This window comes from Lotus japonicus, chromosome 1, assembly GCF_012489685.1.
Source record: "Lotus japonicus ecotype B-129 chromosome 1, LjGifu_v1.2".
NCBI classification, from domain to species: domain Eukaryota; kingdom Viridiplantae; phylum Streptophyta; class Magnoliopsida; order Fabales; family Fabaceae; genus Lotus; species Lotus japonicus.
The window spans coordinates 132,996,189-133,020,171 of record NC_080041.1 but is presented as its reverse complement, the minus strand read 5'-3'; the positions used below and the strand labels follow the sequence as shown (position 1 = coordinate 133,020,171).

Here is a 23,983-nt window from a genome sequence, read left to right as displayed (position 1 = left end):
ATCACATAGATCCCTTTCTATTTGATCTTGAAAATCCTTAATGATCTTTTGAACATTAGATCTCTTGAGTTGTTCCTCTATTTTGTAATATTTTATTTCTTTTTGTAAAGAATTGATATGATTCTTTTTCCTAGAGATCATATTTATTTTGGAGGTGGAGATTTCTTTTAATAAATTTAATTCTTTTACCTGGGGAGGTTTTATAAACGGAAAGGTAATAGTCTTTCCTAAAACTTGTGTAACTATACCTTTTTCATCTATTTTATCGATAGGGTATAACAGGCAGATGAACGGAGTTCCTAAAATGACTTTTTCTGTCATATTTTTGACTAGTACAAATGAAGATTTAAAACAGATTTGGCTTTTGCAAATCTTGGCATTTGATAATTTGTATTGAATGTTCATTTTAGATCCATTTGCACTATTGACTCCTTCCTTAGTTTTTTCATAAAACTGAGTAGGAATTAGCCCTTCTTGAATGCAATTGATATCTGCGCCACTGTCGATTAGGGCTACTATATATATATATATATATATATATATATATATATATATATATATATATATATATTTAGAAATCACATGGATTTCTTCAATGGGATCCCAAACATAGCAAAAGGGAGAATATGAAAATTGATTCCAATATTCATTCATTATTAAAATTGATGATGGAAAAATACAATGAGTATGCTATTTATAGCACAACTTCCTAACTAACTATTTCACTACTAACAAACTATCAACTAACTATTCCTAATCACTAAATGTGATTCTTATATTTCTAATATATATATATATATATATATATATATATATATATATATATAGGGGAATGCTAACTTACTCCCACTTGATTTTGTGAAGGAGTAAGTTAGCAACCAACACCTTTTTCTTTTGGACAAAAAACTCCAAAACTCTCTCTCATTGAAGACAATAAAGTGAGGTTACCAATGTAATTTTGCTTACTCAAACTTTTTTAATTTTAAATCTCAACTTTTCTCTCTCCTCATTTATCATCTTCTTCCACCTTTCTCTGTGAAATTAAGTAACGCCCCCTCTCCTCATTTTTCATATTCTTCAACATTTATTGGCATAAAGTGACACCCCTTCCTCTGCTCATTCTTGTTTCTACAAATTTGATTTCTACAAGTTGGATTTTGGAACTGAACATTGTTGACTCCATGAGGGATAATTAATTGAAGGTCATGAGAGGTTTAATCTACCACCAATTTTCTCGTGCAATTTTTTCCTTCCTCTTAAATCACGTAACTTAATCTATGCAAGAAAACCATAGAAACGGACTAACAATGGCTGGTTCTTGGCAAGGAAAGAGATAGATTGCATCTTTTGTCAATTTAAGTGATGGAGGTTAAAATGGTGAAGGAAAGAAAGTGGGCAGAACGTGGAAAAAAACAAAAAATTTAAGAAGAGAAATGGGTAGCCGGAAAGAGAAAAGGGGTGGAAAGGCAAAATTACTGAAACACCTAAAGTTTAAGTGTTTTTAAAAATAAAAAGTGGGGGTATTTTTTGTCTAAAAAAAAGGTGTTGGTTGCTAACTTACTCCTTCACAAAATCAAGTGGGAGTAAGTTAGCATTCCCCTATATATATATATATATATATATATATATATATATTTTATAGGTAAATGTTAGTGGTTAGTTGTTAGTATGTTAGAAAATCCCTTCAAATGTCTCTTCTAGGATTCGAACCCTGAACCTTCCCCTCCCCAACCCTTATGTCTCTTAGCTCTTACCACTTGAGTTAACCCAAATGTTTTAGTATATAATTAAATATCAGTGTTTTTTTTTTTGTCCTGAAAACCTATATAAAAAGCTAAAACTTCATCTCCAGATCAAACTAAAAGAAATACTTCTGCACTCAACTTTATATTGGAACGTGTGCATTAACTCAAAGATCTACATCTACTTCTTTACCTCATATGAAGGGTTTATGCTTCTTCGTAAAGAAATGGTACTATTTGCTATTAAATGATATGAGGCAATTAGTGTATAAGATTCCATAATTCCATTGGAATATAATGTACACATGAACATAACGAGGAGAACCTTGAAGCGTAAGCCTCAGAAAAATTGGATCTTATTATTTTTTCGTGGCTCTAGTTGAATGAATGGAAGGGAATCGAAGTTTTTAAAATTTTCAAGTTCCATGCAGGTACGTGAATCAATAGAAAAAGAATTTTTTTTAGTAGTCGTCAAATCGCATTATCTCATCTTCACTTTAAGTCCATCAGACAAGTTCTATTTTCTCTAGAGTAGTTGCATATCGTTTTCTATTACGGATCTCATTTTGCAGCCTTTGAAATATATATTTTTTATTTTATGATAAAATATAATAATTAAAGTAATAAGAAGTTTAAAAGTTTCCAAGCCTTGAATAAAAAATGATACAATTGAGTAGACATTCCATAAGAGATCCCAAAATAATCAAACAAGTATGGGTAGACAGAAATTACTCAAAAACTAAGTGGCCTCCTAATTTTTTTTCTATCTTTCATTAAACTAATATTTCAAAGGAAAAGAATTAACCTTACATGTTTTATTTTTTTTATTTTTTTGGAAGGGAGTTGTGTAAATAGGTAGGGTAAATGGCAAGTTCTAAATCTCCAGAAGTCCAGAACTACACTAGTATAATTGAAGACTTGCTCTGCAGGTGCATATCAGCCAATAGTGAAATCTTTTAGTAACACACAATTACTCAAAAAACTCAAAGGACTAGAGTTATTGTGGTGAAGAAAACTCAAGCTAATTATCCATATCAAAGGACTAGAGTTATCTACTTCTTTCTTCTTCACTCTACTTAATGTGAGACTTTGATAAATTATTTGACATAGCATATCCCGTTCAACCAAAGTCTCATTTTTTTTTGAAAAAAAAAACAAAGTCTCATATTTTTTAACTTTGTCGTCAACTTTATCCTTTCATAGTAAAATATCATATCATACTCATGATTGACCATGTTTACCAGACGAGAACTCTTGACCTTTCATATCTCTCCTTAAGGTTTCGCAATTCCTCTATGAATTGATTGACCCCTCTTCAAATTACTCATGTGATGCCTTACATTACTTCTCTTCCTCCCTTGATCGAAGCCTACACTTCTCTTCCTCCCTTGATTGAGGCCTCGACTCTTATACCACTTGTGGGAAACTAAAAGAGAAAATCCCTAAAGGCAAAAGTAACTATGATACCTCTCTTCAAATTTAACGTGGTTTGACACGCCTTACCTAAATCTACGATCTCAACATACTATTTTACTACTCAAAGTGCAATTTTTCAAAAAAAAATCTATACCCAATGACACACAATTAACCAAATCCCAATACAGCAGGATAATTAGTTTCTATAGTGAAGAAACTCAAACTTCTCCATACATAGAAATTTACTTCAAGAGGAAAAAATAAGGGAAATCTCAAAATATGGTCGGGAAGGAGTTGAATGAGATCCTTTCGTAACTCCAACTTAACTAGGAGGTTGCTCTCCCTCTAGGCTCTAGAGATAGCAAAGGTGGCTCACACGCACAACGTTGGTTTCCTATTGTTAGTTTGTTTATTGATCAGGTTAGAGGTTTAACATTTTTTTGTTACAAGATAGAGGTTTAACATAATTCTTTTTACTTTTTCTAGTGCACCAAAAAATAAATAAGTATTAAAATTATTTTGAAAGAAGCTATAAAATCAAATAATCATGAACAAAGAATCCAATAATTAAGGTTAAAGAAAAAAAGAATACATAATTAGGAAATAGGCTTTCTATATATTTATTATTTCCATCATGTTGACACATAATCCGCAGTAGCAAACCAATTTGCTTGATTTGACTCAAAAATCCATTTTTGACTTCACAATTGGCGGGTTCGATTCCCAGCTGCGGAATTTTTTTTAAAAACTTTCTCCAGTTTTTATATCTTTTCTTTACGTTTTAGAATGTCTGGGTTTAAATGCACTTTCAACTTTAAACAAAAAAATTTTCTAGGTTGTTTGAATATGACGCACTTCCTATTCAAATAATGAATGTGATGATTGTTATGATAATTAACCTGAGAATGACACGTGAATTTTTTTTTATGAGAGTTAACGTGAGAATGATACGTCACTGAATCAGTCTGGTAGAAGTTCTTCTTTTCTAATATATATTAATATTGATGATTGATTCAATTTTTTTTCATTCATGCTTTCTGCAGATAAGCTGCACATTTCGATGATAATATTGGATATGCAACATTGGTCATATTTGGTCACGAGAGTTGTGTTCTGCTCAATCAAAAAATCAAGAAAATTATAGAAAGAATGCAAAATTTGAACATATCCATGTAAATACAACTTCATTTTACTTTCTCAATCAAATAATTAGATATTGGTTTTCTTTGTTTGTTTTCACTTAATCTAGAATGGCTGCATGACACACCCTCCCAAAGGAAATATGTGATTTAGTTCAAACAATTCATGTTCAAGGTTAAAGCGAATGACAAATTTGGAAGGGTGTTTGATTCAGAAAATTTGCAAGGACCTAAATATAAAACAATGAAGATTATGACCCCTGCCAGAAAATTGTTTTATCAAACATGACACTTCCCCTGCCAGAAAATTGTTTTATCGAACATGACACTTTATATTTTTATTATTCAATGAAGATTATGAACTTTGAGTGTTTCTGCTAAAAAAAAATTTAAATTCGCCGTGCAGGGCACGGGTCATATTCTAGTAAGTAAAAAGTAAAAAGTAAAATACCTTTTAAAAAATATTTAGAATTAGTGTGTGCTTGTGAAAAAAAGGAGTATAAATGTGTTTTTCTTTAATTATAAATATGTATTTAGAAATATCGGACAATTAGGGTTACGGGTCGAATCTACTGCGTTGTGAAACAAAACACCATCATGTTAACCGCCATTGCTGCTGTTCTGAAACTGTAAACCCAACAAAACCCTAAACCTTGATACTCACAACACTGGTCTTCAGCTACCAGTTCTCATGGTCGAATGATAGCTTAAGTAGTAAGAAGTGAGACATATAAGTTGAAGAGGGAAGGTGCAGGAGATCAACCATTAAAAAACGCAATTTATCTTTTCACTGTAAAAAAAAATTAAACTAAAGCAATCAAACTAAATTTATTTGGTACAAACCAATCAAATTTGTTGGGGGCTTAGGCTCCTTTCCTATGTGAGAAAGGTCTAATATGAGAAAGCTCACTTGTCTCACTTAAGCAAATGAAGAGGGGTCAGTTAAGGCACATGAGAGAGGTTTGGTTTGGAAAAGAGAAGCATGAGAAAAGTGGGAGAGAAGAGAAGAAAAACTTGTTCGCACAAACCCAGAGCAGCCACATGAGATTCGTGATTTCTCCTTCGTTCATCATGTTGGGCTAAAACTTTGACAGCATGTTCATGACTCGTAATTAAATTATTTTCCTTTCTTCATGTAACTTACTACCTCCGTTTCTATTTAACTGTCCAGACTTCAAAGAGATAAGAAACACACATATTAAGAAGTTGAATTAATATTGTAAATTTTGAGAAAAGTATTACAGTAGTTGTTTTCCTATTTTAACCTGTGGAATGTATTTTTATCTTTCCTCATTTATTACTCTCATAAGGGTATTATATGAAAAAACATCATTTAATATATATTCTCTTGAAATGTCAAGTGGACATGAACAATTTTTTTTTTCAAAGTTGATAGTTAATAAGTAACGGAGGTAATATTAATCACCAATTTTGTCATGAATGCACTAGACACCTTGAAATTGATTATGGTTGTATTTACCCTGTGTTAGATATTGACAATTAACTATACCAACATTGTCATTTCAAAAAAAAAAAAACTATACCAACATTGTAAACACCTATCCATTGAAGTAGCCCGATAATATTTGGATCCAACTAAGAACATGCTTAACTAAGAACATATTATTATTGACAAAAAAAAACCTAGAACATATTAGGGTGATCCAGATTGTACTAACACTCCTGTGCTAACCTTTCAAAACATTTTCTCATTCTCATTCAGTAACTCAAATTCTAATAAATAATTTAGACCAAAATATTTTCCTAATAAGTAATGAAATAAAACCATATTAAATCTCCACCCAAAAAATAAGGAGGTTCTAAACAAAAAATGAAAGGTTATATTACCAGTTGAATCAAGTGCATCATACACTTGTATACATGAAAAAGCTAAGAAAGTCGTTAAGTCGTTGATATAAAACTTGAGCTTTGAGGATTTTAAACTGATATAGTGAATAACTTGACAAAATAGATCAAAATGGTCTAGGATAAGAGTCTAGAATTTTCACTGATCTCTTTTTTTCATAATCTATGAAAGATTCCTAAGAAATTTATAAATACTTCAGAATAAGTTAAATGATATTTTTGTACGAAGAATTAGTCAGGTAGAAATCTTAAAAAAGCTGAAATAAAAAGCTTTTTTTTGTCAAAAAAGATATTTTAACTCAAGCTAAAAGCCCTTTTTTCTATTTATCAAAAAAGCTGCTCGTTTTTTTTTTACCAAAAAAAAGAGTTTCGTTTTGCTTTTAGTTTGACAGAACCTAAGGCCAAATAAACAAAAGGACTAAAGCACCATCCTAGAAAACTGAATACCCAAAAAAACAATCCTAAGAATGAATGCCATATCCCAGAAGCAAGCATCTTCACCAATGCAAGAGACGAGCAGTGGTTTCAAAAGAAAAGACACAGCAATCTCCACTTAAAGTCTCATGTTTGCAAGGATCTCTTGCTTTATTCACTACTCTTTGTGCGTGATGAACTGTTACAGGTCGCAAAATCATTTGAACTTCTTAATCGCTTGTGGAACTAAAGAAAATAATTTCTCTGGAAATAAATGAATATTTTTTACACCATCAAAGTAGAAGGGACCTCAACCACTCGCTAAGAGGCTCAAAATTGAGGAAAAAATCCTAAAACTCCCGTATTACATACTCTAATAATTATATTATAATTATAATACTCACTGAGCATGACAACCATTATACATCAATAATAACATTGAGCTATAAGTAGCTGAAAGCCTAGTGGACAGACATCTTAGTAATTTCCTTAGCATTATGCCCGCAATCAAGAACAATGTCCATGATGCTCAAACTGCGTGAAGAAGTTCAAATGAAATCAATTTTGGATACTCAAGCCTCTGATCTCCGCATTTTCTTACTCGACTTGTCTTGTGTTCGGTACTTCTCTCGTCTTTCCTCTCTACGGCGCTTTTTCGATAACTGCTCTTCTTTTGCTTTTTCTGCTTCATGTGCTTTCCTCTTTTCGTTTTCCTTAAGTTTTCGCTTTTTCATCTACAAGCTCGTAGGAAAAACAATGTCAAAAGGCATGCCAGATAGAACTTTAAAATGAGAAAAATAATAATAATTGAGAGCATCATAAAAATGTGTTCCCAGTCATAATTGAGTAAAATACTGTGCCAAATTTACTGTGTTGCCAGTCATCCTCAACTTTGAATATAAAAAAAAAACATCCATAAAGTGGCTGAAATACTTATTTGCAATGGAATATGGTCCCCTAATTCTTTTCACTATCAGCTAAGAAATCTCGGATAGAAATTTCAAATAAGAAAAGGCCAGCAAAAATCAATTAGACGACATGCTTACCTTGTCATGATTTATTAACTGGATGTGCTGAACAAGAGCAAGAACTTTTCGCTCGCGAGGTTCCATGACAACACCCTTTTGCCTTCTCTGTTCAAGTAATGGCTGGTTTCGCTTGGGTGTCTCCTTGGGTTTGGATGCGAAAGGAAGTCTTTCCTGTAGACTCCTAGGAACCACCAATGGATTGAACTTTCTAGGTTTTCTTTCAATTTTCTGCCAAGGACAAAGAAAAAGGAAAATAAGTACAGACACAACCATATGGGAGGAGAAAAATATCTAAAGCGCCAAGAGGGGGTGGGGGGGGGGACCTACGGGTATCAAATTGGAACATACCTTGTAAAGAGAATCTTTGTTTACAGGCACAGGAAGATCGTGGTCTCTTCTCAATTCTGCAACAGTTCTCATTCCTTTCCAGGTCTGGTCACGAGGCTGCAATGCCGTTGTCAATGGATTATAGAACTGAGGAACTTCAACTTGAGTCCATGCACGCAGGAAAACAATGTCACTCATCAAAATTTTGTCCTCAAAGGTGCACCTAGCAATTCCTTCTTTGGTTATCCCACCCTTCCTTTTTGGTTGGTTACCTATCTCTTCTTTTGCAGCCTGCCAAATTAAAAATAACTCAGCACAAAATAGATTACAAAATTTAACTATCCAACTGAAACATTAGTTGTCTTTTAGTTAACTAATGGGACAAATAATCAGTAATGTGATTGTCTTCAAGTGACAACTCAGATACCTTCTTGACCTGCCCCCTTATCCCACTGACTGTTCGAATGGCCGCACCTTCAAACCGAGCTATTTCAAGATCCGAAGTAAACATTTCCTTGATTAGAGCTGTCTTCTTGAATATCTTGCATGGGTAACCGACCAATTTTATTTTTTTCACTATCCTTGCTGCATGATTAAACTCAAGTACAACTGCAGTTGCAGTAATCCTAAATGTTGCCTGATAAATCAAATACAACATTTCAGACACTAAACACAAATACTAGAGGGGGAAAAAAAAAGAATAAAGGTACAAAAATAGAGTGCACATTTTGAGAGGACTTTAACAAAATCTATTCAACAAGAGAAACAACCCGACCTGATTGTTTGATAAATTCTGAACAGCGACTATTCCGGTGTTGGGAGGAGCAAGAGGACCATAAAACATAGCTAGGCAATGCATGTGTTCTGGAGTGTATTTCAGCATACGGTGCCTTCCATTGTGATCCTCAATAGCATAAACAGGAGTTGTCTGGTAACGCCTCCATCCAGCAGAAACAATAATTGGGTCTCTAGTCTTCAGGACTTTCTTATGCCACCTGTGTCGCTTTAACCTGGCCTGGAAGGTAAGAGAAAGCGAAAAAAAGATTGGAAAAGCAGAAAGAGGAAAGAGGGGGGGGGGGGGGGGGAGGGGGGGGAACAGATGAATTTAAAAGAAAGGGGAAACATAAGAAAGTTTCATCAACTCATTAAACTTAATAATATTATTAACAATTCATTACATGTTCTAGAAACCAACTTTTCATCTTCTATACAAACAACTCATTATGTTCCTTACCTTCCATACAGATGGCCCATGCCAACATCCATAAAATAAAGACAAGTTATTATTTTCCTGGAACAACAAAAGGAACCCCTACCCAAACCATCAAGCTCTATTCCAAACCTAATTACAGGATATTCATTTTGATCATCTACTACCAAATATAGTGACATATCTTTTAGACTTGAAATTGTATCACTAAACAAATGACCAATTAGAAAACCCAACCACTGACTGGATCAACACAAATTTCCCTTATGATAGTGTCCTTAATCATAGACATCTTTGGCATATATCAATAATTTTCTTGACTAAAATTTTCTAACAATTGTTACCACAAACTCTATGAGGAGGAGCTATGCTTTAGAAAAGCCTACTACTGACCTGCATGTATCCAACATTTTCCTCCCCTAAACCGACTCCTCCAATCAATATTGGATGGTAGGGATCAAAGTATTCAACCATCTCGCAAGGAACGTCATGGACCTCCAATCTTACGTATGTCCCTGTTCGGAAACCCTCTATCTCCAATCTGGTAGCCTCATCAAGATCGTTGAGTTCAGCAATATTCATTTGTTTCTGGAGTTCTATCTCCTCCTTCAACTGGCAAAACACACGAATTAGTAGCCATTCTATAAAACGGTAGTTTACACTAAATGCAAGCAACAAGTTGTACCTTGTCAAAGTAGCTGGTTTCATTAGGCTGACCTCGACGAAACTTGGCTTCATTTTCATTACCACCATCTTCCTCTGGTGTCCCAGGGTCATCATCAAATGTGGATCAAAATTAAGGTAACTAACATACTGAAGTAATGCAACTAACAACTTGTTTGCAATTTGATTAGTCAAGTCACACAGAAAACAAAAGGTTCACATTCCACATTGCTATCATGTCAATGGCTGTGACATAATTACAAAAAAACATATCACCCTTGTAGTCCATCCACCACTGAGTTAGCCTAGGCCCTAATTAGAAAACTTCAAACTTCGAAGGTTCTTAACCCAAAGAAAGTTTAAATAAAACAATTTAGCATGAAAAGACATCACAGATCATCTCCATAGATTGAGAATAAATTCCTTACCACTTTCTTGTCCTTCCTGATTTTTTTTAGGGGGGGGGGTTCAGCCTTTTGATAACAGTCATGACTCTAGCATACTCAGACACTTAAGGCAATCAACCAGAGAATGTGCCATGCCCCGTGATTTTGAGAAAAAAAAAATTGGGGGTGCAGGAATCAGAAAGTATAAACTACCCATTCATGTTAATTAGGTACATGAAGAGAGAGAAAAAGGATATCGAGAATCGAATTTTGCACGAAGAGCAAGTTTCTTAAGCCTCCGCGTCTCTGCTTCCAAATCATCTCCATTGTGTGTCGCATCATCTGTTTGATTATTCTCAATTTTTTCTCCTGTTTCTAAATCTTCAAAGTCCCCATAGACATCATCATTTTCCTCTTCAGTAGTAGCCTTTGGTAGTCCATTTCTGAGTGCTGCTTTTGCCAAATTTCCAGTCACAAAACGGTTGCGAATCTCCTCATTATCTTTCTTATCCCATCTCTTATCCATAAATTGTGCGCACTTGGAATAATCCTCAGTGTTGACGTTTCCATCATTCAATCCATCTCTCACATTTTTCTGTGCAGTTTAAAAGACAAAAGCAAACACTTAGTTTATGAAGAAAATACGCAGATATTCTGAAGGCCAACAAATCCTCAGTCTTCAAACATGTAAATTTAATGTATTGCATATCTAATTGCCATTAACAGGGAAGGGGCCATTGAAAAGCAATAGTTACACAAAAAATTAGGTACAGCTACAAATCATGCAAGCTAGTAAAGGACCAACCTTTTTCACTTCTTCTATAGGCTCAAAAAAGTCACCATCACTTTCCTCATCTTCGCTACTATCATTCTCTTTGTTTATAGATATTAAATTAACAGTAGATTCCCCATAGACCAGTTGCATCAAACTAGGAGTTTTCTGTGAGAGTGTTCTTTCAGCCAAAGACTCTTTCCACTTTGAAACATTTCCCATGACATCTATGAGGAAAATAAAGAAAGGAATCATCAATATAGTAAGTCTCCAGTAACAAGTCAATTATTTGTTGCAACTAAGATGGCAGGAATAAGTGAGAAAAGAGAATGTTATGATGAATAATTTTAATATCTATGCATGAATCTTAATAATCAAAGGAGAAAACTGCACAATTTTACCATCTTCCTCCTCTTCGTTTAAGGATTCTGAATCAGAAGATGCCCCATCATCACTGGCAGAACCATCCTCATTTCCTGATGAATCCTATCAATGAAGTCAGTCAAGAAATTATGAGCATTCCACCAGAAAATTGTCAATGCAGACATACATATCACATAAAACAAAAGTAAAACAATTGAATTCAAAATATTGAATCAGTAAATCCAATATAAGTTTGAAGCTTGCCTACAATTCAGTGTAGTAATGTTACTAATGTAGTTTGAACTTGATCCTATAAGCATATTTATATGCAGACCAAAGAGCATTTATTGGAGTTTATCTGGTGCATTTTCTTGTAGAGAAGCTCCAATAGGTGCTCTGTGGTCAGTATCCAAACGGCTATAGGCATAAAAATACCTGAATGAATTTAAAAGGCAATGGGCCATTGGGCCCAATACAAGCTAATTTAATTTCTGTAAGCATGAAAGGATACATGATTTGCACGCATTACACAACAAACACGATAACTTATGCTTACCATCAGATCACTTTGATCAGCATCATTACCGAAGATTGCTCTTCTCCTTCTTCTTCCATTGTGAAACTCAATATGTTCTTCTAAGTGGTCTTTGTTTGTAGATTTGTCACCCGCTGCATCATCTTCAGCTTGGTCGGGTAATCCTGAACCTGTCATGGCATCAGCTTCATCCTGATCAGATGATTCTGAACCACCATCTGAATCCATCTCGTTATAATTCACAGTCTCTATTATGCCATCTTGCTCGACATCCATGTTTGCACCCTGAGCCTCAGCTAGAGCTTCTGAAGATTGAGCAAAAAGATTGATCATGCTATTCTCCAGCTTTTCATTGATTGGGTACTTGGTTTCCTGAAGCGATCTCACCAAAACTTCTCCTATATCTCTTTCATTTCCTGTCGAATGCATGAAAGTACACTTTTTAATAAACAATTTATCCCATTGTGTTATGCATGATATAACCATAAAATTTAACTGGTAATATTATTTGTAACGATACAGGTAATCAAGGAGTGACATAGAGGAGTGATAAAAGTTCCAAGACAGCACAGTACCTGAAATTTTTCTATGAAAAGAATTGCTACCATATGGTCATAGTATAATTTCACAAGGATAATTTGCACAAAAGACAAATAAATCTGCCATCATATGATCATAATAATAAAATTTTCTAAAATAGGATAAAGTGCATGATGAAAAAAAACTATCCAATGACCTTTTCTCGTAATATCAGAGTTTTCATCATCAACTTTTGTGAATTGAACAAAGTGATCATTAATATTTATGTATACAGCATCTTTGTCGTACAAGAGATCCCCAAGGCCAGACATTGGAGCATAGAATAATTTCTCCTTATCACGCAGTCCCTTCTTTTTGGCAGCAGATGGAAGAGGACATGGATCAGGTAAAGCAGTAACACCAGCTAAACTATAATCACCGACCCCAGCTATGTGCACCTGATATCCAGAATACAAATTAAAGTACAAATAATTGGGGGGAAATTAACAGAACAATTCTAGCAAGCATCAAACTAAAACCCTTAAACCATCACATAACTGAATTCCTTTTATCTAATATATACTCAAATTCCTTCAAGGAGGAGGAAGAAGCTCTCCAATATTCAGGGCAGGAGATTGATAGATTGCATAAATAGCGTAAAAAATTGATTAGTAGTTGATTAACACATAGAAAAAAAACATAAGCATGAATTAGTAATTTTGAATCAAATTTCAGCAAAATTCGTATGAGAATCAAAGAAACAAATATTATGATTTAGGATTATATTTTGATCATCATCATCTTTCAACTAATTGGTTCAGAGACAATAGTATGGTAGAGCTGTGGAACACACCTTATTGCCCTTTTTCAAATTACAGCCTCTGAGATAACCATAAAGTGTGATTTTTCTATCACATTTATTATTTGAATGCACTTTTTCAGGAGGAGTGATATCTTCAAAACGATCTGCCAAAACATAAGGGTGGGAAGTTCTCCAAGATAAAGGATGAAACTTCATGACCGAAATAAATCGAGCAAGATTGTGAACTTCACGCTTGACATACCTGTTCGGTTAGGAATAGCAATGTTATAAACTATATAGTAAAAGTTGTAACGAAGCTTAGGAAACACTACTAGACAGCAGGTGTAAAAGAAAAAATCATTTAATCCCCAGAACATATTCATCAAACTACTTACTTTCCATGAATAAGGCCTGATAAGTAAAACAACTTAGCACCATCATATATTTCAGTCCAAAAGCGGTGTTTGAGCCGCTGCTTTGTTTTCCTCAACTTTTTAACATCCTTGAATTTATCAAGATGTGTAAGAACCCCCATGACTTTGGGGAACCCGTGAACTTGCAAAATATTAAGGAACTCAAATGTTTCCTGCAAGCAAATCAAAACCTCAAAAAACAGAATAGCAGACGTGCAAAAGTGACAACCCTATATTGACCCTCTTATTATAACTCACCATTTCAAAACCATAACTCCCATCTATAAGGAGAAGTGCTAGATCAGCAAACTTAGCTGCATCTATCATACCATTGATATCATTAGGGCATTCCACAAACTGCAGCCTCCTTTGCTTTCCTGTCAAATCAAACATTTACTCAACACAGCAAACCACAGACACAGCAAGTTACAACATGAATCTGCACAAACCTGACACAATAGTAATTGGACCGCGAACTTCAGGCAAATTATGCTTGGTGTAATGCTTAACCAAAGACTTGATCAACAGTGACTTCCCAACCTGGGGTGGACCCTGCACGACGATGACATAAGGGGCGGGTTCACCGTAAGAGCGGTCGGTAATAGGAACGTGGAGGCGACGCTGCTCCTTCTCGACGGCGCGTGATTTCAAGCGCTTGGCTTTGTTGGTGGAAGAAAAAGCGAAGGCTCTAGGGTTTTGAGGTTTGTCAATGAGTCCATCATCATCGTCCTGCTTCTTCTTCTTGTTCTGCTTCTTCTTGAAGGATTTGGCACCAGATTGACGGATTCTGTGAGCCTTGTTGGATTGGTCAGCATCGTTGACGGCCATCCGAACTGGTAGCTGAAGAGGGATGAAGATGCAGGTAGAGATTCAGAAAAGCAAACGAAAAATTGAAACTGTATCTGCGCGCTAGTTCAATAAAGAAGATGACATTTAGTTTTAGGGTTTGTTTTTTTTGGTCAAAGTTATCAATCTTCAAATAAACAGGCCAGGCAGCCAAGGCCCACTAACGGGGAAGGAGACTACTTCTGATTATGGGCCGTCAAAGTTTAAAAGAGTTAGCCCATTTTTTCATATTACATAACCTATGTAAATAAAGACCAAAAACATATGCCGTTGTAACAGATTATTCACGTTGCAACACCGCAATGCCCACAACCACAAAACTGCACTCGCGACCGCAATTTGCGTCAATGTCAGGTGTAGACAGTTAGACATGAGCTTAACCTAGCTTGCCCAAGCTCCACAAAAATCCTGACTCCGCCACTGTTGACGGTCATCCGAACTGGTAGCTGAAGACTAGAGTGTTGTGAGTGTCGTCAAGGTTTAGGGTTTTACAGTTTCAGAACAGTGTTTTGTTTGACAACGCAAAAAGATTCGACCCGAAACCTATTTGTCCGATATTTCTTCTTTAACGATGTCGCATATATAAAAATTAAAAATAGAACACATTCGCTTATTTTCACAAGCATGCAATAGTTTATAATTCTAAAATATAATTTTTAGATATTTTATTTTTTGTTGTGAATAGATGACCACATGGGCCAATGGGCCAAGCTCATATGTCTTTGTCTCCCTAATGCTATAAATAAGAGGATGATGCACCAAGCATCACACACCTCCGATTCCACAATTTACTTGTCTCACTCTTGCATTCTCAAACTACCATGGAGTCCAATTTTTTTTTCTTCTTCTATTTGTTAGTCTTCCTCTTTTATGTTTTTCTTATATATGTTGATTATTGTTATTATAAACTACAATTCCAGAAGAATTGTAGTACAATATACTTGCGGTTCTTGAAGAATCGTAGTACAATATGTTTTAAACTATGAATCCTGAAGATTCAAAAAAAAAAAATCACATATGATTCCAGAATAATCATAATATCATACATTCTATGTATGAATCCAGAATATTCAAGCACAAATAGACATAGAATGTGATTCCAACATATGATGCACTCTAAACTTTGAATCATGAAGATTCATAGTACAAATCAAAGTGAAATACAGATCCATAAGAATTATGGTATAATATACTTAACATATGAATCTTGAAGATGAATTCTGAAGATTCATATCATGAATCTGAAGATGTGATTGACTATTTTTTTTCTCCATATTTGAAAGGAAAAACCAAGTATGGGATCATGGTTGTTAAAGAAAAAAAATCAAGTACCTTAAATCACGTTATGTATTGATTTAGAATCAATACAAATCAGTTTTATTTTAACTGATTTTCTCCCTTAACATTAGCTTTTCACTCATCAAATAATGTCCTAATTATTTGACTTTATGATACGTTGGTTGACATTGTGATATGGGCAAGTGATCAAGTTTTTGAACACAAGTTGTGAATAATATATTGGATGAACCAGATTTTGCTAAGTTAATATTGATAGCTAGTATGATTGTGTAAGAGTTTCATTTTCACCCATGGTAGTATGGTACTCTGCTTTTTGTTGGTTTTTAGGTGCAAAATTGTCAAAAATAAAAAAATAAAAAATAAAATAAAATAACGGATCTCTTTTTAACCCACCGTAGCTATAGTTGTTTGTGTTAAAAAAAAAATACTATATGTTGCAAATTTGTATTATGATTCTTTGTAATTAATTACGTTTTAATATCAATTATTTTTTATTTTCAAAACCATTTCATCCGTTGGAGTTTTTTTAAATTTTTTTTAAGTATTCAATGAAATCAGTTTTTTGTTTTTTTTAATAAGAATGAAGAATGTGTTTTTATTAGGTTTAAAACGGATGCATTTAATGAAATTTGGTGCCCAGTTTTTGTGATGATTGACTAATTTCAAAAAGAAAAATAAAAACAAAAACATGATTTATATGTTTTAAATGAGATCATGTTACCTTAGATACCCCGCCGTCGGACTTAGAGATCCTTGTCTTGAGGGATCGTTTGGCTCTTCCTTAATTTTTTCGTTTCGTTGTTAATTTTCCGATGTAGCAAAAAAAAATGTTATTTATATGCCTAAGTCCTCGATTATTTTGTGATATGAAGATCACCTATTTTATGCCTATTATGACATGAAGATCACTAATTTCCAACATTATTCTTTGAGTTGGGATATGATTTAGCATGTATTATTATGATTGAAATATTTCCAGAAGTAAATATTTCATTTAACATGATAAGAAGTTGTAATTCTTTATTAAAGAATTACTCATTGTCCCCGAAGGACATGTAATAATATATGATATTGTATGCTGGCTCTATAAGAGGCTATGAGATCGCATGACAATGTGATGGTAACTCACAGGGGGAGAACGTTGAGAATTCAAGTGTGATTTAGAGACTCTATTTTGAGCTCTCCAATAGCAAAAGCGAAGAAAAAGCGGAGGCTCTAGGGTTTTGAGGTTTGTCAATCAGTCCATCATCATTGTCCTGCTTCTTCTTCTTGTTCTGCTTCTTCTTGAAGGATTTGGCACCAGATTGACGGATTCTGTGAGCCTTGTTGGATTGGTCAGCATCGTTGACGGCCATCCGAACTGGTAGCTGAAGACTAGAGTGTTGTGAGTGTCGTCAAGGAAACCAACAAACTCCACGTGCAAAACTGACAACCCTATATTGACCCTCTTATTATAACTCACCATTTCAAAACCATAACTCCATCTATAAGGAGAAGTGCTAGATCAGCAAACTTAGCTGCATCTGTCATACCATTGATATCATTAGGGCATTCCACAAACTGCAGCCTCCTTTGCCTGTCAAATGAATGTGATCAAACATTTACTCAACACAGCAAACCACACACACAGCAAGTTACAACATGGTAAACAGAGAATTGAATCTGCACAAACCTGACACAATAGTAATTGGACCGCGAACTTCAGGCAAATTATGCTTGGTGTAATGCTTAACCAAAGACTTGATCAACAGTGACTTCCCCACCTGGGGTGGACCCTGCACGACGATGACATAAGGGGCGGGTTCACCGTAAGAGCGGTCGGTAATAGGAACGTGGAGGCGACGCTGCTCCTTCTCGACGGCGCGGGATTTCAACCGCTTGGCTTTGTTGGTGGAAGAAAAAGCGAAGGCTCTAGGGTTTTGAGGTTTGTCAATCAGTCCATCATCATCGACGGGTTCTGTGAGCCTTGTTGGATTGGTCAGCATCGTTGACGGCCATCCGAACTGTTAGCTGAAGACTAGAGTGTTGTGAGTGTCGTCAAGGTTTAGGGTTTTACAGTTTCAGAACAGTGTTTTGTTTGACAACGCAAAAAGATTCGACCCGAAACCTATTTGTCCGATATTTCTTCTTTAACAATGTCACATATATAAAAATTAAAATTTCAGAACCTTGTTTGGATCCATTCGCCCAGAAATGTGAATGACACCTTGTATAGTATCAATGGTGTAAGATACACCTGCAAATTAATCCAATTTTTAACAAGTCATTGAGAAGACCAATTACATAAAATGGAAATTAATTCATTGATGTGTGTGATTAAATCTCTGACCTTTGAAGCGCTTAATAACTTTTGTCAGAGACTTCTCCCACCCAGAAGATTGGGTATTCACTTTCAGCACACAGGTCTACAGAAAATACATATTATTTCAATAGTTAACCAAACAAGTCACTAGAAATATAAAAAGTAACGATTGTATACCGTGAAGCGGTATGATTCTTCCATGGAGGCAGAGTTGGTGAAAATGCTAAAGAGACTGAAGAGAATAAACTGCAAAGTTTGCTGAAAGTTGTGGTGTAGTGACTTGTCAAAAATGATCAGGTGTTCAAGGCCTTTTATAGATGAGGTGAGTGATTTGAAGACCAATCAACATTAATTATGTTTTAAAATAATTGTTACCTTTTACATGCTGATTACTCAATCAAAATTTATTCGGAATCATTTTAATCAGTTTTGAATTTAGTCAACCAATCAACAATTTCAAATAACGGGAGTTTCTGATGTGAAGAAAAAATCATGCTGATTCTTCAACCAATCAACAATTATGGTGTTTTTCAATTGAAATGGCTACATTTTATTGTGTGACAGAAAATGAGAAAGAGTTTAGCACATCTATCTATCTATATCTATCTAATACACAATCTTTATCTTTATCTGGGAATTGGTTTTGAAGTTAAATAGTGGAGGAAGGAAACTCCCATTTTGGCAACCGGGTATTTGCATCATGCAGCTCATTTGGGCTTAAGCGAAGATTGAGGACTAAGCATATGCATTATCAACTCACTCAGTCTCACGGATAAAATATCGAGAAATTAATTACATACTTTTTAATTGATCTGATCATATTTTATTGGAATAACATGAAATTGAGAGACCATCTAGGGAAAGATCTTCATCCCATATGAGTAGTAGTTGAAATATGTTGGGTTGGGTTGAACTTTGTATAAATAGGTCCGACTAGCTTAAAATTTTGAGACTCAAGTCTAACGTGTTTCTTGTGGTATTTTTTCGAGTATGGCCAAACCTATTTGAAAGTTCAATTTATTTTATAGGTATATCCATAAGATATTTAAGAAGGCCAACAAACCTGTGTAAATAGACCGAAAGGCTTATAGGCTAGTGAGCAAAAATTTAATAAAATAAATCTATATTAAAATTATACTTTAATAGGTAGGGTAAAATATGTAGGTTATGCTATACTTTTAAAGACCTTTTTTTTTAAGAAAACACCCGAAGGTTTATTTAAATTCCAAAGGTATCTAAATACATCCTAAGCTCAATTCTAAATAGACTTTTTTTTGAAATTAATTCTAAATAGACTTATCATTAAATAGATCATATGTTTAAATCTCTAAATAAATTAAAAAATACAATATCAAGATAATATAATAAAAATCTAAAGTAACAACAATAATAATAAAATAAATTTATATAAATTGTATCAGTCTATTAAGTTTAAAATGTTTTCTGAATGACATGAGTCTGACACTTTTAATTAAGTAGACTTTTGAAAAGCCTTGATTTTTTTTTTGATAAGTTGATGTATGCTAGGCAATGACTTATTTCTATCCCAAGATATGAATACTACCACTATCCATTGAATAATATACATGGTTCAGAATTATTAAAATTTACAAAGAATAGCATACAAATTTAAACTCATGAGAAAAAACGCATACAAATTAAACTCTACCGAAGGGATCACTATATTATCTATACTATCTATAAAGAAGAAGTTTTGCAAGCTTGAAGGATAAAACAGTCATTCAACAAAGCATGGCTCATTGATATATATTTTACCATGGATTTTTTTGGAATTGGGTATATTATTTCATGGGAGATCAATCATGGCCATCCATTGATTTTGATCTAGACCATTCATTCTTTTGTGCTCATTCCCTTCGATCATTTCTGTCGCAGACTCTTGGTATCTACGGTTTCTGTTGTTGTAGCTTCCACTATGAGCCGTTTTGTGCCCTGTACTCCCCTAACGTTTCAGATGCTTCACCTTTGTTGCTGAGCGCCTTTTTATTCCCTGTCTCCCCCCTGAGCATTCTCACTCACAGACTCCGCCATAAGCCGTTCTTCTGCTCCGCTTCTCAATTATTTCCTTATAAAATATGATCTGTGCCCGAGAGAGATAATCTTGCAGGATCTGAAATGAAATACTGAGAAGAATCGGTGGCCAAATATGATCGAGCTCAAATTGCAGAAATAAGGCGTATAATGAAGGGGCCAATTGCAAACCGCAAAACAGATTTTCTCATTCCGTTGTTCATGTTTAGTGAGAAAAAGGGTTCATTTTGGTGTTAGTTGATTAAATACCAGATTTTGGTGTTAGTTTATATACTTGATTCAAGTATTAAGATTTAAGACTTTAATATCTTTGGGTCATGGAGCTTACTGTGTTCTCCTTAAAATTTGTAACTTAAGGAACAATGAGATGGATTCTTCAGGTATTTCTAATTCTGCACTTATGTTCTTTTTCTGATATATGTCAGTGATTTATCATATTCTTCTTCATTCTCTTTAGTTTCTATTAAATTTTTAAGGAAAAGTTTAGAATCAAGTTGATTTGATTGTTGATGTGGTTAGGCAAAAGTTTAGGGGCTATATATATACTGATTTTCTCTCTTTGTAGAAGAGGGGATATGGAAGCCTATCATCTCAGCAATGGTGGTGAATTTGGAGAAAAAGGTTTATCCTTTGAAAAAGGTTGCTTATGAGTAAGTTGCCTCTTAGATCTTTCAATGTTAGTTTCTTCTAAATCATTTGTATTGTTTAGATCAATAGTTACGTTTAATGTAGGTGTCCATGATTAGAGGAAACACTACACATGACTATGATGATCTTGGTCACAGTGACCCTGAAATATAAAGATGATTTTATCAATTACACATGACTATGTGGGCATAACGTTTCTGTCAGGAGATGGATTGGCTAAAATCATTGTTTCAAGTTATCTGAAAGATTAGCTGGATCTCATAGCGGGTTGTTGATTGGGGGCTTTTCCCTTTTGATGTTGGAATATGGTGTGGTATTATTCCAATAAGTTTGAACTTCTCTGGCTGTAACTATTTTGCAGTACTTTGTGGTGGTATGTGTCAACAATTTGTCTTGAAAGTATGGCTGTCTGGATTATTTGAATTATTTGGTTTACTCATGGTCATATTTGGTGTAATCATTGTCATGGAGGTATACACACTAGACAAGGATTTGGAGTTTTGATACACAATGACATCTTCGAAATGCATAGGTTTTTGTTATTGTAAGTTGTTTTTTTTGGAGGATTTAGAATTGAGAAATATAAGTTCTTATCTTTCATGCCCTTTTTTCTTGAAAGGAACTATTGGCATGAGTCTTCTTACTACCCTTCAAAATGCACATGTTTTTGTAATTTTAAGTTGTTTTTTGGGGGATTTAGAATTGAGAAATTTAGGTTCTTATCTTTCATGCCCCTTTTTCTTCTTAGGAACTATTGGCATGAATTTTCTTACTACCCTTCGAAATGCGTAGAATTTTGTTATTTTAAGTTGTTTTTTGGAGGATTTAGAATTGAGAAATTTAAGTTCTTATCTTTCATGCCCCTGTATCTTCAGAGGAACTATTGGCACGAATATTCTTACTACTGGGGATGTTGAAACAACAAGTGGAAGCATTAGATGAGAAAGTCTACGACAAGCAACCTGCAACATAATCATGGAGAATATGCAATTTGGGGGACCATTCAATCAGTTATTGGAGGTATGCTCCAGGATTATATATTTTCTTCTGTAGTGTCTTTTTGACTCAATTTGCATACTCTAGATTAGATATGAATATATTCTATATTGTTTACATGGATTGTGTCTACCTTTAATCTCTTTGTTAAATTACTAGGGTGGGAGATCAAACCCTTATTGCTTTCGAGGGTTGTTAACTTCAATATCTAAACGTTTGTGGTTGTCACCAAAGTAATAGCCATTACATGGAGGTGCCCTCAACTTTGTTATGTAATTGTGTTTTCCTGTCTCTTTTTATACATGAGGTGATTTAGCTTTTTAGTTATAGCTCTTTATTATTTGCATCTTACTTCTCTATTAATGTACAATCTTCCACTGAGTTTGAAATTGTTCTTGGTTTTTTTGTAGATTTAGTTTTCTCTTTTAGTGCTAAAAAGAGAGAGAATGGAGTGGGGGAAGATTAAAAATGTAGTTACTATTAGAAGTAAAATGACTTTTAATTAGAAAATAAAGGTTTCACGGTTAAAAAATGAATGGTTATTAGTTATTATGCATTAAGGAGAATTAAGTGTGTTTAAGGGCCATCATATTTTGTGTAACCGCTAAGCATTAACTTTATGTCTATTTAGTATTTTTAATTGATCACGCGTATTAGTTATGAATTACTCTTTAATAAATGGAGCAGCATCTCATGTAGCAAGTGCAGGATGTGTGACAAAATAATAGGATTTCTCATTTACTATCACAGAATAGATGGCTAAGATATATTTAATGGATTGATCTTATGTATTTTTTCTGGGTTGCAGCCCTTACTGAAATTGATTTAATTTGCATGACAGAATATGAGTTGAAATGAAGAGAACTTGCTCCACTTCAAGTTTGAATTGGGTATGGGTGGATTGAAGAGCTTGAAAAATCAGATCGGATGTACTAAGGACATGATGGGAATGTTTGGTGGTGGCTCATGAGATATAGGTTGTTTTCAATCACTACTGTGTCCACGTTTGATTTGGATATTTTCCAATTTATAGAAAACTCAAGGAATGAAATTGTCTGTTTTAATTTTACATTTTTTACATTGATAGTTTTTTTCTATAAAATTAAAATCCTCTTTTTTCCTGTTTTCTATGTATAAACATTTGTTAGTGTTAGTAGTGAATTGCAAATTTATGAATTAGCGTGACACGAAAAATTCTAACCAAAAATTCTTTATGACTCAGATGTCTACATTGAAAAAGGAGGAGCTTCATTTGAAATGTGGTAATCACATTATCGTCAACTATAGATATTAACTCTGTTCAGCTGTCAAAAAAAAAAAACTCTGTTCAAAATCCATATCCATGTATCTTCATTTTGTCTAATTATTCTTTCTTTTCTATTCTTATCTATATATAATTTGGAAAATTTAAAATTACATATTAAAAACATGATTTTACTAGGAAAGGTTTATTAACATTTAAACTATTATAATAAAATTACTATTTTATGTAATTTTATATAGTTATTTTAAAAATTTATCAGTATTAATTTACAAAATAATAATAACCTAGGAGTGGAAATATGTTGCACAAAAAATAAACATTTTGCACTTGAGTATAGTAAGATTTTAATTATTTTTGGAAAAATATATCAATATACTTTTAGAGATTGCGAAATATTAAATTATATAAGTTATTTTTAGAATTCATAAATAAGTTTTTATGTTTCGATTCATTTTTTTTATGTATTGGAAAACAAAACACAGGCAAAGAAAATTAAGAAACAAAAAAGAATCCCTCAACAAAAGGGTCTCTAACTCAACATTAGAAACACCCAACACTCAAACCCAAGGGGGAGGAGAATGGGCACCGAGTCGCGCAAGCCAATTCAAAATTCTACTCATATATAAGTATTTTTTATTTTAAGGAAATGTGAAACAATAATACCAACCACATGTTTCGTCATACATGAAATTATTGTATTGAAATTTCACTTAAAATAATGAATTTTTAAAACAATGAACCCCATTAAACTAGCTATTATTAATCCTTATTTATTTCGTTTTATTTCAAGAAATTCATCAAGCTAATCATTATTCTCCTTTTCAAAAAAAAAATCATTATTCTCAGTTTTATTTTCTATGTAATTATTCCATTTTCAAATTAAATGAAGATTTTCTAAGTTTCTTTTATTAACTCATAAATGTTACTTCATCTCTCTGCAATAAAATATTAAATTGATATATAATCAAAAAAATTAAATAA

At 33.8% G+C, this 23,983-nt stretch overlaps 1 protein-coding gene and 1 long non-coding RNA gene across 6 annotated transcripts; one reads left to right on the top strand and one right to left on the bottom strand.

The window, feature by feature from the left end:
* Positions 1-6,815: 6,815 nt before the first annotated feature.
* On the bottom strand, positions 6,816-14,520 carry LOC130731018 (uncharacterized). Its single transcript, XM_057583196.1, has 16 exons — positions 14,045-14,520; positions 13,854-13,972; positions 13,578-13,768; positions 13,234-13,444; positions 12,598-12,838; positions 11,883-12,277; positions 11,365-11,449; positions 10,997-11,190; positions 10,449-10,786; positions 9,828-9,927; positions 9,536-9,754; positions 8,708-8,947; positions 8,360-8,569; positions 7,954-8,223; positions 7,624-7,833; positions 6,816-7,311 (listed from the first exon to the last, which is right to left on the bottom strand). Exons 1-16 carry the CDS (start codon positions 14,421-14,423, stop codon positions 7,150-7,152), a joined length of 3,564 nt encoding a protein of 1,187 aa, XP_057439179.1. The 5' UTR covers positions 14,424-14,520; the 3' UTR covers positions 6,816-7,149.
* Positions 14,521-19,888: 5,368 nt separating this feature from the next.
* LOC130731017 (uncharacterized) lies at positions 19,889-22,654 on the top strand. Of its 5 annotated transcripts, none has more exons than XR_009016546.1 (4): positions 19,889-20,744; positions 20,827-21,762; positions 21,898-21,991; positions 22,580-22,649. It is a non-coding gene; the product is annotated as an uncharacterized LOC130731017 (long non-coding RNA). The 5 variants fall into 5 exon arrangements; XR_009016544.1 differs by having other exon boundaries at positions 21,898-22,045; positions 22,580-22,648; XR_009016543.1 differs by lacking the exon at positions 22,580-22,649 and having other exon boundaries at positions 19,891-20,474; positions 20,660-20,744; positions 21,898-22,189.
* The last annotated feature ends 1,329 nt before the right edge of the window (positions 22,655-23,983 follow it).

Bases quoted from the DNA above. Each gene is read 5' to 3' on its own strand.
- LOC130731018 (XM_057583196.1), bottom strand. From the start codon at position 14,423: ATGGCCGTCAACGATGCTGACCAATCCAACAAGGCTCACAGAATCCGT. The intron at 13,973-14,044 runs GTTTGTGCAGAT...TTGATTTGACAG, and splicing joins TCCAATTACTATTGTGTCAG to GAAAGCAAAGGAGGCTGCAG. The intron at 13,769-13,853 runs GTGAGTTATAAT...ATTTGCTTGCAG, and splicing joins GGAGTTATGGTTTTGAAATG to GAAACATTTGAGTTCCTTAA.